We start from the raw sequence: 18,349 nt of genomic DNA, 5'->3' as shown, positions 1-18,349 counted from the left end.
CGCAGTGCTAGAAGTTCATATTACTCAGCACTCATAGAAGAAAACAAGAACAACCCCAGGTTTCTCTTCAGCACTGTAGCCAGGCTGACAGAGAGCCATAGCTCAGTTGAACCAGTGATCCCCGTAGCTCTAAGCAGTGATGATTTTATTAACTATTCTACAGATAAAATTCTCACAATCAGAGAAAGAATTTATCAGCTCTTGCCTACATTAGATAAAAATCCCCTACTGAATACAGCAACTCTTGAATCAGCTGCAACACCTATTTTACATCTGGAATCATTCTCACCTCTGAATCTCTCAGAGCTAGCTTCTATAGTTTCATCATCCAGACCGTCAACCTGTCTATTAGACCCAGTACCAACTAGCCTCTTTAAAGAGATCTTTTATTTGATTGAGCCGTTCATTCTAGATTTGATTAATCTGACTTTATTTCTGGGTCATGTACCTCCAATTTATCAGATAGACATCAGTTTCTTCATGTTAACAACATCTCCTCCTCATGTACTGTAGTCAGTCATGGAGTCCCGCAGGGCTCGGTACTTGGACCAATCCTCTTTATGCTTTATCTGCTTCCTCTAGGCAACATTATCAGGAAACACAGTATCAACTTCCACTGCTATGCAGACGATACTCAGCTGTACCTATCAATGAAGCCAAATGAAGTCAGTCAGATAGTCAGACTGCAGGCATGTCTTGAAGACATAAAAGTCTGGATGACTGGAAATGTTTTACTTCTCAACTCTGACAAAACAGAAGTTATTGTACTCTGCTATGTTATCAGCTATGCTGCTGTAGGCCTAGGCTGCTGGGGGAAGGACTGAGCTTCTCTCTCTCTCTCTCTCTCTCCCTCTCTCTCTCTCTCCCCCTCTCCCTCTTTCTCTCTCCTTCCCTCTCGCTCGCTCTCCTTTCCTCCCCCCTTGCATGCGCTGATAAGAACCATCCTTCTTAAAAAATACAGTTTCACCCAGTTCTAACCATTTATCCAGCATTTCCTAACCATGTTCTGCCAAAGTCTCTGTCTCTCCCAGTTCCTCTCCTCTCTCTCCCTGTCCTCATCCTGCAGGTGGTGACTCATCTCCATCCCATGTTCCTGCTGGTCCCATATTTCATGAATTCAATGAACTTCATGCAGCAACATGTTCCTGTCTACACCCCCCCCCCCCCCCCTCCAATGCCTGTCTCACTCTCTCTCTCTCTCTCTCCCTCTCTCAACCCAACCGGTCGAGGCAGATGGCCGCCCCCCCTGAGCCTGGTTCTGCTCGAGGTTTCTGCCTCTTAAAGGAAGTTTTTCCTTGCCACTGTTGCCAAGTGCTTGCTCATCAGGGGATCTGTTGGGTCTCTTTAAATAAACTGGGAGAGAAAACCTTGCTAACAGCATTAGCTATGAATGTGAATGTATCTTCCACAAGTAACATAACTTCTGTGACTTAACATTAAATGATACATAACACCTTCACATGATATATAATTAATATTAATTTTATATACATTTTTAATAAAGCTCTACTAAAGCAATCATTAAGTATATGTATTGCTTTACTGATGATACAAATGAGATAGCTTGTGAACTCCACCTAAATGGATTTTAATCTCATTTATAAAGTACTTGTGTGTGTTTTCTATCTCGCATGCTTAAAACAAAGTGCCAAACAATAGTCGTATTTTAAGTTATTTATGAATCTGTCTTGCCTTTATAACTTTAGCAGGCGATTTATTATATGTATTATAGAATGGAACAGCTGAAATTCTGTCACTCTCCAGTAGCAGGCCTTACATACAACATATATACAACAGTAAGCAACAATCAATCAACTCAACTCTACATAGAGTTTAAAACAAGTATGAATATAAAAATGGAATCATAAATAATCTGTTGATTAAAAGAGTCTATATTGCAGTGCATTTTTAAATGTGCATAGTATAAGCATACAGCGCCATATTTTCAACTTTTTTATGTTCGTGCAATAATGATTTCTATGCCACCCCCAAATTATTTCAGGGTCCATCCTGGCCATCCCACTGAAGATTTTCTGGCTCCGCTACTGATAGAGAGGAAACACAATAAACAGGAAAGACAAAGGAAAATGAATCAGGGCCTTGTGGTCTTATTGTGAAAATCCTGACAGGATGCGTCGGTGCGGTTGCCGCATGCGGTGCTGAGCTGGCGGTGCGTCAGCGTCAGTCCGGCTGTCGCTTCTTCGCTTCTTCGGAGAAATAAGATGCGGAGCAGCGGAGAAACCCGAGCGCGTGACACCGATCAGTCCAGAACCAGAACCGGAACCAGGTCCGCCGAGTCCTCCGGCCCTGCACGGCTCGGCTCACAAGCGGCATGACTGCAGCGGCGGTGCGGGACACAGACTCGGACTCCGGCCGCTGACGGAGGCAGCTAGCCGGGCAGCTAGCAGCGACATGACGGCGGACGGAACCGGAACGATCCGGAGCCGCATCAAGAACCTGCTGCGTCCGTCCGTCAAACTGAGGCGGCGGGGCGGCGGCGCGCGGCAGAGAGACGACCTCAGCGGCAAGGTGCGCGTGCGCTCCAGCACAGACTCGTACATTCACACACATACACACACGCGCACACGGCGGTAGGTAAAACAGTAAGGACGGAAGCCTTGCAGGGACAAATGGACAGGAACAACCGGCTGTTTCAGGTCTGCGGTCAGTCCAGCTAAAATTGTCCCGGTCTCCTTAAGACCACCTCCAGGGACCCGCAGAGTCCTCAGGCTCAGGTCCTGCTCCGACCCGTGGAGACCTGGACTGCTCTGGTATTCGGTACCAGAAGTTAGCAGTCGGTCCTTTAAGAAGTTGGATGGACGCTCAGGTAGGTGTGTCGAAGTAACACCCACCTGGATGGAGGGACGGAAGGTTTCCCAGCAGAGCATTACCCAAAGCCAAGCCGGTGAAGGGGCTTGGCATTTTCCCATAATGCATCGTGGTGCCACATGTTCCTCAGGTAAGCAACGCACACGCCATCCACGTGACGTAAAAGGAAACGGGATTCATCAGATCAGGCCACTTTCTTCCAATGCAGAACCAACGCGACACTTCCTTCCTTGGACCTCTTGGATTTGGACAGAGCCGCAGTTCTGATCCAGTCCTCCAGCTATCATAATTTGGTCCTTCTCAAACTCTGTGAAATCCGGATGTTTGCCAGTTTTTCCTGCTTCTAACATCAACTTAGGACAAAAAGTTCACTTGCTGCCTCAGATACACCCCCACCCCCCATCCAGCTCCATTGGCAGCAATTACAACACAATTTTTTTTCTTTCCATGATTCTTCGTCTCATCATGTCGACCTCCTGGAGAGTTCCTGATCCTTTTGATGACCCACCACACCTTTTTCAGAGTCTTGTGGGTCTTTTGATGTTGTCAAGCTCAGCAGTGATTTTTTTTTTCTTTTGAAGAATGAACCAAACAGTTTATTTGGCCCCATCTGAAGTTTTTTTTCTCTGCCTGATGGGTTCATTTTGATTTTTCAGCCGGATGATGGTTGTTCACTGATACTGACCACTCTTTGGACTTCATACTGAGAGTCCACCTCATCAGATTCCAAACACTTGAAATGAACTCTCGACCTTTTATCTGACCCTTGCAAAGAAATCAAGAGGGAATATTGCACCTCGCCATGAGCCAATATTGCCGTGACAAGCACAGCTTCCTCCTTTTCTCATTTCAGGGTGAATCTCAAGGAAAGGTTCAGCTGACTTCAGTGGAACACAGATCTGTGTGCTGGTCACATGACACCCGACTCTGTCAGGCTCCAGCTCTTTATGTCCTGTTTGTTAACACAGAACACAGTTTAATCTTCTGATTGCTCCGCCCACTGGCACGCCAACAGCAACGCGGCCGTTTCTGATGGATGTGAAGCACAATGTCCATCCAGAAGCACTTTCTGCAGGCAATGATCTTTATACGATCACTGTAAATAACAGCTGGTCGTTGTAGAAGCCAACAGGCCGCCGAATGTCAGCTGAACGTAACGGCCACTGTGACAGCGCCGCGGTCACTGCAGGAAACAGGAAGCAATTGATATACAATATTGTGCACTTGGAGGGAGATTACTGTTACTCTGCTCATTTATGTTATTGCAAAACCATTTGTGACCTGAAGTTTAGATTTTCTTCTTTATTCTGTCAAAACTCCTTCAGACTGTGAAACCAGTAAAGACATGAAGAGTCATGTGAGAGGACACACACACACACAGTGACTCACAATCATGCACACACACACACAGCTTCATTGTTGTAATTGGTGTTGTTAGCTTAGCACTTAGCTGCAGGCTATTGGTTGCATGCCAGCACACTAAACAACAGGACAAGACAAGTCGAGTTTGAACAACAGTGTGATTGGACGGGAGACTCGTTACCCAGTGTCCTTGGGGCAAGAAGTGTGTGTGCGTGTTGTGTTGCTTTAATAGAAGGGACCCTTTAAATTTTTTACAGGACTAATAACAAACTGACATTAAAGCTACTGTATCTGTCACATTTGACCTCTGCCCTTTGTCCTCCAGGTGACTTTGGAGAAGGTTCTGGGTATTACAGCTCCAGGGAACCGAGCGCTGGCCTGCGATCCCCGAAGTGGACTTTTGGCTTATCCTGCAGGGTGAGGAACACCAGAGACACCGAGAAGGACACATCTGTTAGAGTCCACATGGTGGGCCAGAGTCAGGGCAGGTCCAGTATAGGTGGATCAGATCCAGATCCTGACATTCATTACCTGGTTACCATGGATACCTGTCAGGAGGGGGTGTCTGTTTGCCATGGATACCAGTTCTTTCGGTTTTTCTTGGTCCACAGGGGTCAATACCTACCAAATATGGTCCAAGCAAGGACAACCACTGGAGGCCAGGGGTCAAAGGTCACAGATGGTCTGACCCAACAGAAGAACTGCTGAAAAAGTTCCTGCTGGTTCTGGTAGAAAGCTGTTAGAACACACTGACATCAGTTTGTGGACCTGCAGACAGTCTGTCGAACTCTCTCATCACTTTAATCTGAATCTGTTTGTTGTCACTGAACGTGTGTTTTTGTGTCACAATGTAATGTTGCTAGTGTGTGTGTGATTGTGTGTTGCTCTGAGCTAAAGACTTGATCAGATTATCAGATTAAACAGGCAGAGCAGTCCAGGAGGATCCTGGTCCCTGGTGGGGGGCGCTGGTTTCAAGGTCCAAGTAGAAGTCTCCTGGCTCAAAGGGTCAGGCATTCTGGACGAAGTTTGGGGGTCTAAATTCTTTGCTAAGCAGAGTCAGGGGTTCTTGTGAGAGCCTCATGGTAAAAGTTTGGTGGTTTTTAAGCGGTTCTGGCTCTGATTGGGTCCAGGAATTCCCATGGAATGCTCTGATGTGTTTCAGGGGTCCATGAGGTCCTGGATTCAGCTTCAGCGGTGCTTGAGTTAGTTTCATCTTCAGTTTTTGGGATCTGAGGTTTCCTGGACCTTTTAAGGGCTCTTGAAATGGTTTTGGGTTCTTTAAGGTCCACGTGGGTTAGTTTAGGGTACTTAGACCTAGACCTGGACCCAGACTTGGACCAGGACCAGGACCAGGACCAGGACCAGGACTAAGTGATGTTTCACTGTTTCTGAAATTGAAGAGACACAAGCAAGAGAGTGTGCCATAAGAGGTCATCCTGACAGGGAATGATGGGAATGTCAGAAGGCGAGTGGTGGAATCCTGAGTCCCACTTAGCTATCCAATCAGCTGTTAGCCTGAGAGGAACTAGGGCCACTGATTGGATAGTTTGTGTTCAGGTCAGAGGATCCAGATTCAGTCCTTGGACAAAGAGACAAAAGGAAGTGGGTCGGGGGGGTTTCTCTCTCTCTCTTGCTCTCTCTCTCTCTCTCTCTGTCTGTCTCTCTCTCTTTCGCTGTCTGTCTCTCTCTCTGTCCACTGCATTGCAGATGTGGAGTACAGAAATACACACTTTTCACCATGTGTTTGTGTTGCTGACTGCAACATTTATCACACAAAGTGGAAGTGAATGAGCTGACTAAGACACAGACTGTCAAATCAGAAAGAAGCCTAAAGGTCATCGTTCAGTGGGTCACCATGACGTCATCATTATGTTCTGTTGCTAGGTGACTTTTGCAGTGATGATGGCAGGATTTAAGGGGGTGAAGTGACTGTTCATAATTGTTGTAACCATGAAAACAGAAATCGTCTCATGGGGAAGAAGAACTTATTTTAACCCAGCTATCCCTCCACCATCTATTCCTGTCATGACCATGATTACAGTAACCATGCTGACCAAATCAGACCCTTCAAACCAGTTCTCCTTGGGTCACCTGGTCCAGGAGACCAGGGTGAATTCCAGAGCCAGTTTAAGGTCTGCACCGGTCTGTGTCAGTTAAGACTGGTGCCTATCCTAGAGTAAAAAAAACTGTTCACTTCCTGTTAACTCCCCATTAGCCATTTTGTCCCACAAGTGTCAAACACTGTTTGTTACAAAATGTTGTGTGTCTGCAGGTGTGTCGTCGTCCTGCTGAATCCTCGGAAAAACAAACAGCATCACATCTTCAACAGCTGCAGGTAAAAACCTTTCAGCCAATCAGCTTTCAGCTCTGACAGTCCGTCACTGTTTGATATGTTTGTGTGTCTGTTTGCAGGAAGGCCATCACCACGTTGGCCTTTTCTCCAGATGGGAAGTATGTTGTCACAGGAGAGGTGAGTCAGCTGTAGTCTGGTGGTTCAGATGCAATCTGGTACCTGGTTTTTGTTCTGGTCTGTTCACATTCTGCTTCTTTACATACTGTTACTATGGCTACCTGCTGGGCCGCACCCTCCACTGTTGATGTGTGTTTGAAGATTGATTGACATTATTGTAGAGTTGTGTGTTGCTACTAGGGTTGAACAGGATACTCGGCTGAAACGAGTATCCTGTTCAACCTTAGTAACACAATTTTGACGAGTACGAGTACCAAACAAGTTAAATGAGTCAATATCTTCCTCAGGGCATCCTGTGATAGAACAGAGCACAACACATCATACTCCGAAAGCCACGCCCACTGGAAGGGAAAACAATGGCGGCACAATTTAAAAAAACACTGTCCAGTAGTTTGCTTTAAACATTATTTCAACATGTCAGATGATTATTGTATCACGTCAGCTGTACCAGAGAAAAAACGGTGCATTGAAAAAAACTCCCATCTGTTGGTCTTTCTGATTGTCCCTTCATTTTTATGGAGAAATTATCCTGCTGAATGGCCGGAGGTGGCAAACATCACTATAGCTACCTGATGGAATCCCCCGGTAAGATCATAATTTAACCTGGTACATAAAAAGTTAGGCTACATCATCATTTTAACAGCTTTTTATAACCCAAATGTTTCAAATCTGATTCACTTTTTGGGCTTATGGGGTAAAAACTTGAGTGGTAACAGAAGCAGTGCTGCTGCAGCCCGCATCGCATTTCCTCACCGGTCAGGTTATTTGCTGGTCGGCTCGCTCTTCTTACCTTGGTGTAAAATTCAGCTGTAAATAAAAAATATATTGAGGCTTATAATAAATATAGTAACTTCAGCCCAACCCCAATTAATTTCAGGTTTAAAAATACAACTTTTGTATAAACCACGCCCAGTTCTGGTTTAAGTCCCACCCCTTACGAAAACAGATACAGATAATGTATCTGGACAGTGCTGTACTCGCTCATCCCTAGTTGTTATTATGCTAACAGTCCACACTGACCAGGGATGAGCTGGGGCGGAACCAGGTGGAGTTTGTATGTCAGTTCTGGGGCCTGTCCCTCAAAGCATGCCCTGAACAGGGACCCACAGTAAACACAGGAAGGATCCCGGTTACCCTGGAGACGAAGGACAGATGTGAAGGAGAGACAGCAGAGACAGACATCAGGCACCGTGATCTGAGCCTGAGAGACAGAGCTCAGGGCAGGAAACTCACTCAGTGTCAGACCTGTGACAGGTGTGTGCCCCCTCCACAGAGCGGTCACATGCCGGCGGTGCGGGTGTGGGAGGTGTCAGAGCGTCTCCAGGTGACAGAGCTGCAGGAACATAAATATGGCGTCTCATGTGTGGCGTTTTCTCCAAACGGGAAGTACATCGTCAGCGTGGGATACCAGCACGACATGATGGTCAATGTGTGGAACTGGAAGGTAAAACGGGTCATGTGACAAGATGCACTCTGGGAGGTTATTACATCATGATCTCCATGTGAAGGAGGGGTTGGGGCTACAGACATCATGTCAGATTTAAAACATCCTGTGAAAACTGATTACACTGTGTGGCGCCGTTTGGTCAAAGGTTAAAGGTCACAGGTGTGTTTTGAACAGCAGTTTGTTTACCCACTGACATGTTGTTGTTGTTGTTATGTCCTTCAGAAAAACATTGTTGTCGCAGCCAATAAAGTTTCCAGTAAAGTGACGGCCGTCTCCTTCTCAGATGACAGCTCATACTTTGTTACTGCTGGAAACCGCCACGTCAAGTTCTGGTACCTGGACCACGCCAAGACCTCCAAGGTTCACCAGTCACCTGAAGGTCAGAGGTCACTGTACACTGAATGAGAGCTAATCATTCTCTTTGTCCAGGTCAACGCCACCGTGCCACTGCTGGGGCGTTCAGGTCTGCTGGGAGAACTCAGGAACAATTTCTTCAGTGATGTCGCGTGTGGGCGGGGCCGGCAGGCCTCCTCCACCTTCTGCATCACCTCCTCGGGGCTGTTGTGTGAGTTCAATGACCGCCGACTCCTCGACAAGTGGGTGGAGCTCCGGGTAAGTCAGAGTGCTGCGTTGTTATGGTAACAGCAGATGTGACATCCCTGTGGTCACTGAACAACTGAGAACACAAGCCTGCTTCGTCCTTTCCTTCGTCCTCTATTTCCTGCCGCTTCTCCCTCTGCTTCCTCGTTTTCCTCATCTGTTTCATCCTCTTCTTCTTCCTCTGTTTCTTTCTCTGCTTCCTGCCCTGCTTCCTATCAGAGAGTCGACTCTTACTCAGTAAGTGTCATTTGAGTGATGTGTTCATCCTTCGCACACTGATTTACAGAGGGCCATGAGCGCATCACCAGAAACACCTCCACCAAAGCTCAGCAGCTTATCAGAGTAAAGATGCCTCACTCACCCGTCTGTCCTGTCTCTCACTGTCTGTGAGGAAAAGGAGCTAATGGCAGGCTAACACAGAGCTACAGGGGGCTGGGTTAGCGGTGAGAGAAGAAGGGCCTTAGAAGGAGCTAACAAACTTTGTGTGTGATGACAGAAATGATCCAATCAGAGAGGGGAACGTAAATCTGAGTATGGGTTAGAGGTCACAGACAGAGTTAGACTTGGACACAGATCACTGATCAACCTTTATATTGACTTTATGAAGTCAGAGAGACGTTCACCAACTAGATCCCCACAAAGACAGATGCACCAAAACAATCACATCCATCTCCATGATGTCCTCGTGACGCATCTGCCAACATGAACGTGTCCGTCTCACCCTTCCGCCCTCAGACAGCTCAGGCCACCTGTCTGTCCGTCACTGACGAGCTAATCTTCTGTGGTTGTTCTGACGGAACCGTCAGAGCTTTTAGCCCCTTAAACCTGAACTTCCTCTGCACTCTGCCCCGCCCACACTTCCTGGGAGCTGACATCGGCAGTATGGTGGACGCCAGGTATGCCAAGCACCTGACACAGATTATTTGTCATTTGTGATCTTAAGTTATTTTGTCATTTCTTCAGGCACATGTAGACAGGTTACCATGGAAACCACAGACATTTCAGAAGGTTTTTGTTTTTGGCTGCTATGATAAACTCCCCATCACCCCCATAACTTTCTCCCCTCCCCCTCCCTAGTCAGCTGTTCTCCCCCAGGTCGGATGCTCGGTATCCAGACACAGTGGCTGTGACCTTTGACCCCACCAACCGCTGGTTGTCCTGCGTTTACAATGACCACAGCGTTTACGTTTGGGACATCCGTGATGTTCGAGACCCTCGTAGGGCGGGAAAACTCTACTCCGCCCTCTACCACTCCTCTTGTGTGTGGAGTCTTGAGGTCAGTATGTGTGTGTGCCTATTTGTTTCTGCTTGTGTGTGTGTTTTCACCTCAGATCCTCTTGTGTCTCTTCAGATGTACCCAGTGGATGGAGGGGGGGATGTCCCCCCTGGCTCCTTCCTGTCTTGCTCCTCAGACAACACCATCCGTCTTTGGACCATTGATGGACACATCCTCAACAGAAATATCCTGAGTCACGTAGGACGACGCTACACGCACACACAAACACGCATTCACCTGATTCACCACCTCCTGATCTGACTCTGACCTTTGACCTCTAATCCCAGGACCTGCACAAGGTAATTTATGTGGACAATAACATAACAAGCCTCCTGGACACTGAGAGCATTGCTGTCACAGCTGGCAACACAGACAAGGTGGGGTCATCAAGCTCAGAAGGGCAGCAGACTGACCAGAGACCAGGTATCAGGACTCTGAGGGTCAGTCCTGATGGACGCCACCTGGCCTCTGGAGACCGCATGGGGGTCCTCAGGTGAGGGAAGGAGGCCCTAGTGTTTGTGGGGGGGTGTTACAGACCTTCATATTGAGCCTCTGATACAGCTGTGTGTGTCTGTGTGGGTAGGGTCCATGACCTGGACTGTATGGAAGAGATCCTGAATGTTCAGGCTCATGACTCAGAGATTCTCTGTCTGGAGTTCTCCAAACCAGAAACAGGTGTGTCAACACAACATGGACACAAACAGTGTACACAACAGATCAACACCAATAACAAAATCCAGCTGTTGTGAGTTAATGTGTTGATTGTGCATCTGTCAGGTCTGCAGTTATTAGCCACCGCCAGTCGGGACCGGCTGATCCACATTCTGGATGCCGGGACGGACTACAGTCTGGTTCAGACTCTGGACGAACACTCGTCCTCCATCACCGCCGTCAGGTTTGCAGGTGAGTCTTTGCACATACTACATACTCATTTCTGTTTCACAGAGTGTTGGCGGGTCATGTGACCTTCAGCCTATGACATCACCTTCTTCTTGTTTTCATCAGCCAATGAGGGCAAAGTGTGGATGATCAGCTGTGGAGCTGATAAAAGTGTGTATTTCCGCACCGCTCAGCAGGTGAGGCACCAGCTCATGATGATGAAGGATGGAAGATTATTGATTAATGATCACTGATTTCAGTCAGTCTCTGAAGCCACTGAGACTTCCTGTGTTTCTCACCTGCTGTCTTCTTCTCCTCTCCCTGGTGGTGGCCAGGTGGAGGAGGGCTTGGAGTTCACCCGGACGCATCACATTGTCAGGAAGACGACTCTGTATGACATGGACATTGAACCAACCAGGAAGTATGCAGCAGTGGGCTGTCAGGACCGCAGCATCAGGTGAGGATTACCCAGCAGGCAGCAGGGCTCCATGTCAACAAACTGATTTATTCTTGTCTTTCTAATTTCTGGCACTTTTGTTATTTTTGTCTTATTTAATCATGCTACTTACTTTGTTTTTGTGACGGCATCTCACTTCCTGTCATAAAAGAATATTTATATTGTGCCAAATTATAACAAAGATACTTTCAGGTCTCTATTCATTTAGAGCAAGTTTTAATATAATGAGACCCGAGAAACATCAGCTGGTCTTTGAGCTTCTATTCCTCCTGTTTCCTCCTTAAACAGAATCAGCTGATCAGATCTGGATCAGTCTGACTCTGTGTCTTTATGTTCATTTTCATCCTCCACCTTTGATAGTGACTTCTAGAGTCACGTCTCTACATCGGAGGCTCCTATTGGCTCTGGTGGGTGATGTCAGAGTCTCTGGATCAGTCCTGTATCTTTCTAAGTTTATCGTGTTGACAGAATAAAGACAGAGAGACATGGACAATCAGATCCTGGAATGTTTGCCCAGGGCGTTGTCCAGGATTCCGAAAATTCTTTGACGTGCCTCTGACTTTTTAGATTCAGTTAATCTTCTTCTCTCCAGGATCTTTAACATCAGTAATGGTAAACAGAAGAAGTTGTATAAAGGCTCTCAGGGAGAGGATGGCACTCTCATTAAGGTAGGATCAGTCTGATGTTACCATGGTAATGATTCTTTGGAGACAGCAAGTTTGACCCCTGACCCCTCTGATGCCCCTAGGTGCAGATTGACCCATCAGGCCTCTACATCGCCACTTCCTGTTCAGACAAGAACATAAGCGTGTTTGACTTCTACTCTGGAGAGTGTGTGGCCTCTATGTTTGGACACTCGGGTCAGTTTGTCCCTGTATGTGTGTATATATATATATATTATGTTTGTGTTGTATGAATGAATCTGTATATGTAAACATTTATTTATTCTAACAGAGATTGTAACGGGGTTAAAGTTCAGCAGTGACTGCCGACATCTGATCACCGTGTCTGGAGACAGGTACCTGATGTTGTTGTTTACATTGTCATTGTTGCCGCAGCCATTGTCATTGACCTTATTGTCAATGTCACATGCTGAAGGTTCACACTTCACTTCTTCTGCAGTTGCATCTTTGTGTGGCGTCTGAGTCCAGAGTTGACCATCAGGATGAGGCAACGGCTCGCTGACCTCCGACCTTCGGGCAGCACCCACAGTTCCCAGGATGCACCTCAGCAAAGAGTAGTAAACCTCAGGTCAGTGTTACCTGATGTGTTTGTGTGACTTAAAAGCCAACTGATGATGTCATCAACAGCGTGACATAATTTTTGAGTGAATAAAAAAAAAAACTGAAGAAACATACATTAAAGAGCCACAAATACTTTTCACAAAAAAAGCATGTGACAAGTTTCATTTTTTTAATTCATCCTCATGTCTTCCTCTGTGTGTGTGTGTGTGTGTGTGTGTGTGTGTGTGTGTACGTACATGCACGCAGCAGGGAGGCGTTGTCACCTCGTGTCGTCACTATGTCATCTGATAGTGACAAAGAGGAGGACGAGGAGGAGGACGAGGAGCTCGGACATCCTTATATGGTCCAAGCAGGAAGCTTGGAGGAGGAGACAGGTGTGTTGTCATGGTTATAGACCAGCGCTGACAGCGCTCCCAGGATGATGACGTTTGTGTTTGTTTGTCAGGTTTGTGCGATGAGATGGACTGCAGCGGCGCCAGGAAGGTCAGAGGACACAAAATGACTATGATAAAAACTGTTTCCATCATTGATGTGTGTTTGTGTGACCTGTTCACCACTCAAACTCCTCAGGACACAGTGAGAGCTCGACTCCCTCGTCGCCGCTGGTCCCGGAGGACGGGCAGCACTGATGGTCTCCTGATGGTGAAGTCCATGTTGGACCTGAGGCTGCTGGACTCGTTCTGCCCTGACGGACAGGAAGAGGTCAGCATGCTCACACACTCCACGGAGACAACGCAACTCTGATGTCAACACACAGTAAATGTTACACTTCATCCTCCCACAGACACGCCCTCTCCATGGCAATGCTCCCCCATGTAGCTCAAGAAGGAGGAGTCAAGAGGTGGAGGCGGGACTTCACAGGACTAATCAGGGACTGGGGAGCACTGTTAGTCTGCAGGTCACCACTGCGTGGGTGAGAGGGTGTGCACACACACACACACACACACACACACACACACACCGCCTCTGCCTGCCAAATCAGTGCAAATTTTTTGGACAAAACAAGACTTGTCATCAGCAAATGAAAAATGAAATGAATTGTTACAGTCTTTGGTAACTCACTTAGAATTATGAAAATAAAGAGAGGCCCAATGATGGAACCCTATGGTACCCTACATAGTAAACTGGCTCTATTTAAAGTTACCTGTTTATAGATGTACACTGTTTTTGAAATAATTTGGAAATAAATATCCAACCATTTAAATAAGATGGAATACATGTGGACGTCTTTTTTTTTCAGTTAGTAATTTATTTAATATATGAAATATTTAATCATTTATTTATGAGGTTCCATGTGGTTTTTCTGACATTGTGGGACTGTTCAAATTTCTGAGGAAATATTTTTTTTTGCTCCACTTTTTGTGGAGTTTTTATATTTTGAATATACATCTCTTTGGGTTATTTTTTTTTTAATCAAGGATCTTTGTAGACCTAGAAGTGATCCAGGTTGTTCTATTGGAAAAGTGGAAATCATTTTTCAGATGCAGATATAAGTATACTTAGAAATGTGATGTCAAAACATAAAAAGATGTGTGATCAAAGATATCAGTAATCCAGATTGGATGATACGTTCGATAATTAGTAAATATTCAATTAATTAAATTTGCATTAATATGTCATCCTAGTTGGTTTGTATTTAACAAACAAAGAAAATGGAGGACTTTGTTGATAAATTGAACTCACACTTAAGCAGATAATTTTGCTCAAGTGTGTCTGCTAGAAGAACTTTTTACTAATAAATTCCAGAGATGAAGAGAGAACATCATTTAAAATTCCACCATCTTTAGTTTGTATGAGTTTTCTTCTTTGTGTGATGAACCTTCATGGAACTCTGTTACGTTTCTGCAGTTTAGAACTAAATTTGATTTAATTCGTGATTTTTTATTTTTTTTTATTTTAATGGTTCTGTTGGGTTTGTACCTACTCTCTTATGTCTTCATGTCTTTTGGTATTTCCATCCAGGTAGAGGACGAGGACAGGAAGACCAATCAGAGGCCAGACTTCATCAGGCTGTCCAATCAGAGCCCAGACAGGGAGGAGCCTGTGCTGTTTCCTGACCAATGGGAGGACAGACTGAGCCTGGCAGGCAGGTATGATGCCCCCAGCTCAGAACCAATTACCCTGACCTGCCAATCAAAACCACACCCCAATTATCCTGTCAGTGAGTTCCAGGTGAAGGAGGCGTGTGCTGCTGCAGGTGGACGACAGGACAAACCGAGTCCGGACAGCGGCTGCTCACCTGGATTCACCTGCACACTGTCCAGTCCAGACACCCCCAGAGAACACACAGGTAACACGCACAGGTACACACAGGTACACACACAGACTCAGTGTCTCACTCTGTCCTGTCTGTCCCTCAGACTCTCTGTCTCTTCCTGTGGATGGAAACTGCTCTGAGGAAGACGAGGATGGAGAAAGGGAAAGAGGAGGGGGAGGGGGGATTATGGCATCTCTGGTCCCTCAGACTCCAGACCAGGAAGCTTTTCTGAAGGAACACTATGTGACGCTGTCTGAGCTCTCAGCACCAGGTACAGACACACAGCTACACAACAATAACCACCACACTAAAAGGACATGATTCCTGGTTGTGGTTTCAGCGAGGTGATGTGTGTTTACAGGAAGTCCGAGCAGAGCGTCTCACAGCTCCACCGAGAGTCTGAGCATCTCCTCTAGGTTCCTCTCCCAGAATTCTGCTGCAAGGTAAGACAGGTCGGGACTGCTCAGTTCAGTCCAGGATCATGATCAGAGTCCTATTTGTATCTGTTGATTTTCTACGTTCCCCTCAGTCGGACCATGTGTCCCCTCTCATCTCGGACCAGTGGGGGAGGAAGAGCAGCAGAGGTGAAGACCCATCCTCTGGTCTCTGAGGTTCGACCTCTGATGGACCAGAGCAGGGGCCAGGAGAGGAAGGTATCATGGAACCAGGACCAGGGTCAGACCTTTTCACTCCAGCACCAGATCCAGAGCAATCAGGACCAAACACAGCCTCCCCAGATCACCAACCAGATTGAGCAGGATAATGATCAGCTCCAGAGCCGTGTTGAGGACAGGGAGACGGCAGCCCAGCCCCCTTCACTGAAGAAGAAGATCCAGACTGCCATTGAGTCCAAGAAGAACCTGGGCCTAGGGTGTCCGGCTGCTCCCTCTCACCTGAACTCCTCTGGACTTCGGAAGGCCCAGTCAGTGCACAGCCTACTGACTGACTCAGGTGAGACAACCGAGCCCAAACCTGGACTGAGCTAAATATCTTGAGAGTTAAGGAAAGAAATTGCTTTAATCCTTTTGTCTCTTCCCCAGGTGACCCTCCTCCACTTCAGTTGGTCCTTCCCCCTCAGCGTCCTACCACCCTTCCTTCCTGTCCTAGACGCCCCCCCTCATCCACTACCCAGAACCTGCCCCCTCAGAGACCCAGCCCCGCCTCCCCCAGGTCACCTCAGCAGGAATCTGCCGCCACACCGCGAAAGTCTTCCTCCTCCTTCGCTCCGTTGGCGCCACGTTCCTACATGAGCCCTACCGCCAGTTCCATGGCCAAGATAACCCGCTCCATCTCCGTGGGCGACGGCCTTGACAGCGAATCAGCTGAGGATCCTTCAGTCACATCATCATCATCATCAGCAGTTAATTCCTCCAGTCAGGTCAAAGAGACGGCGCCTACTCTAGTTGCTGTGGTGCCCTCCAATGCAGCTCTGGCCACGTCCCCTCACACTACAGTTGTCCCGGTCGTTGCCACTTTGTTGTCACCTTTGGGTAGCCATGGTAACCAGATAACCCCTCTGCCCCGTGGTCTCCAAGCCCGGGTCCCTGGCAGCAGCAGACCGCTGCCTGATAAACCCTCGCTTGCCTCCTTCTCACCATCATCCAAGGCCCCCGCCCCTTCCTCCTCTCGGCCTCCTCCAGTCTCTGTCTCCCCCCTCACTCCCCCAAAGCAGCAGGAGGAGGAGGAGCCTCAGATGACAGCAAGTGACAGCGGCGAGCAGATGGACGATGCAGGTTTGGACTCTCCTCCTCCTCCTCTTCATCCCTTCATCCTGTCATCTCTCCGTCTGTGCCCAGCGCTCTGGCTCCGCCCCTTCTCTCCCTCCTCTTCACTGAACTCCTCCTCCTCCTCCTCCTCTTGCTCTGTATTGACGGGTGAGACATTTACTCCTACTTTTCTCTTCTTGTTCCGCTTTGCTCCTCATATCAGAAGGAAACACCTGGATTTCTATGAGGAGTCAATCAGCTCTCAGTATCTGTGTGACATCACACTCATTCTGTTTGTTCTTAGGGGTAGGGTTCTTCTTCTAGAGACCTGATCCTCTGCTTCTCTCTGTCTGTGCAGACCAGCCAATCAGTTTGGAGACCTGCAAGGCTCTGACCAATGAGCTGCAGAGCTCCTTTAGGAGAGCCACACACCTGTACAGGAAGGTGAGGTCCCTGCCCCGCCAATCTGCTCCTAGTACCAGGCTCTGGATCAGGGTCCAGTCATCCATTACTGAGTTCTGCAGAAATGACTCAAAGGAAAACGGAGTCTGAAGGATCTGTTTGCCTTCAGTCTGATCTCACCTGTCTCTCTTCCTCCTACAGGTGAGCGGCATCTCCGAGGATGATTCCGCCCCTGACCAGCGTCAGATGGCCGTCCTCCTGTCAGAGGCCTTTCAGGCCATGAGGGCGGAGCTGGACTCCTTGCCACTCGGTGCACCGAGCAGGCTCGGAGGTGAGGGGGGGCTGGGAGGAGTGGGGGGGGTGAAGACAGCAGCTCTGCTGGAGGAATATTCTCTGCTGCTGCTGCAGGCAGTAAACAGGAAGATCAAGAACACATCCTGATGCTCTTCATCACCTCCTCCTCATCCTCTAGGGGATTGGGGGCTCTGCTGCACTGCACTCAGGGACAGTGGGACAAAAACAGTCAATGTTAAGTGACTGAATGAAACTTAAATTGGACTCCAGAGAAGAAACCAACTGAACTCCTCTTCCTCCTCCTCCTCCTCCTCACAGATAATGGATCTGAAGCCATTTTGATTTTTATTCAATTTATATACTGATTGGACGGTTCTGTTGAGACCTTCAGGAGCTCCTTGGTTCATTATTCATGTAAATTTTTTTCTGTAGTTTCCTGAAAAGCAATATGAGACTCACCGTTTGAACAAACTTTATTGTTCTGAGATATCACTGACGACCAGAGTCTGTGTAAAGATGGCTGACATTTGTTCATGTTCCTGATTTGAATGCTTTAAAACAGCAGCGTTGTGTCATGATCCAGAGGCTCCGCCCCCTAAAGAGAATAGCAGTGCTCACACTCATGTTCAAGGCAATGTCAGCCATCTTGACACACTGGTCCAGAGCTGCTTCACCTGTCGTCAGTCTTGTTACTGAGCCTGACGTGTCCCCGCCTCCACCTGCACTTGATGGCTGAGTCTTATTTTTGACAATGGGCACGTTTTTAGAAAAACACATTTTCATGTTTTGTCAAACTTCAATAAAACTTTTTTTCCCCCTCCGATTCAGTGTTTTCATGGGCACTAGATGCTGATTTGTCACAACCTCAGCTGATATGATGTATGTACAGCTGTTCAGGTTCAGCTGACGTCAATGTGACGTCAAATCAAATTTAATCATGTAACTCCAAATCATAAAATTCCATCAAGGCTCTTCACACAGAGAGCAAGTCCACACCAAACTCTGGGTGGAGCTGTTAGAGAGCCCGACAGCAGACAGACAGAGGAGGGAAACACTTCCTTTAAGAGGCAGAAACCTGAAGCAGAACCATGCTGGTTGGACTAAGAGAGAGAAGCAGAGGCAGTTA

At 47.3% G+C, this 18,349-nt stretch overlaps 1 protein-coding gene across 2 annotated transcripts; it reads left to right on the top strand.

Annotated features, from left to right (window-relative positions):
- The first annotated feature begins 2,141 nt into the window (after nucleotides 1-2,141).
- Nucleotides 2,142-18,046, top strand: mapkbp1 (mitogen-activated protein kinase binding protein 1). 2 transcript variants are annotated; one of them, XM_029493512.1, is made up of 31 exons: nucleotides 2,142-2,529; nucleotides 4,517-4,608; nucleotides 6,464-6,526; nucleotides 6,604-6,661; nucleotides 7,935-8,105; nucleotides 8,331-8,468; nucleotides 8,538-8,720; nucleotides 9,444-9,604; nucleotides 9,786-9,984; nucleotides 10,060-10,182; nucleotides 10,272-10,477; nucleotides 10,568-10,659; nucleotides 10,762-10,887; nucleotides 10,990-11,060; nucleotides 11,199-11,320; nucleotides 11,913-11,988; nucleotides 12,069-12,180; nucleotides 12,275-12,338; nucleotides 12,443-12,571; nucleotides 12,811-12,938; nucleotides 13,010-13,047; nucleotides 13,135-13,266; nucleotides 13,349-13,477; nucleotides 14,527-14,654; nucleotides 14,727-14,854; nucleotides 14,925-15,092; nucleotides 15,183-15,264; nucleotides 15,384-15,772; nucleotides 15,862-16,554; nucleotides 16,886-16,971; nucleotides 17,131-18,046. In XM_029493512.1, exons 1-31 carry the CDS (start codon nucleotides 2,413-2,415, stop codon nucleotides 17,368-17,370), a joined length of 4,644 nt encoding a protein of 1,547 aa, XP_029349372.1. In that variant the 5' UTR covers nucleotides 2,142-2,412; the 3' UTR covers nucleotides 17,371-18,046. The 2 variants fall into 2 exon arrangements, with proteins under 2 accessions (XP_029349372.1, XP_029349371.1); XM_029493511.1 differs by having other exon boundaries at nucleotides 15,351-15,772.
- The last annotated feature ends 303 nt before the right edge of the window (nucleotides 18,047-18,349 follow it).

The sequence above is a fragment of the Echeneis naucrates genome, chromosome 22 (assembly GCF_900963305.1).
Source record: "Echeneis naucrates chromosome 22, fEcheNa1.1, whole genome shotgun sequence".
NCBI classification, from domain to species: domain Eukaryota; kingdom Metazoa; phylum Chordata; class Actinopteri; order Carangiformes; family Echeneidae; genus Echeneis; species Echeneis naucrates.
This window is presented reverse-complemented; position numbering and strand designations above follow the sequence as displayed.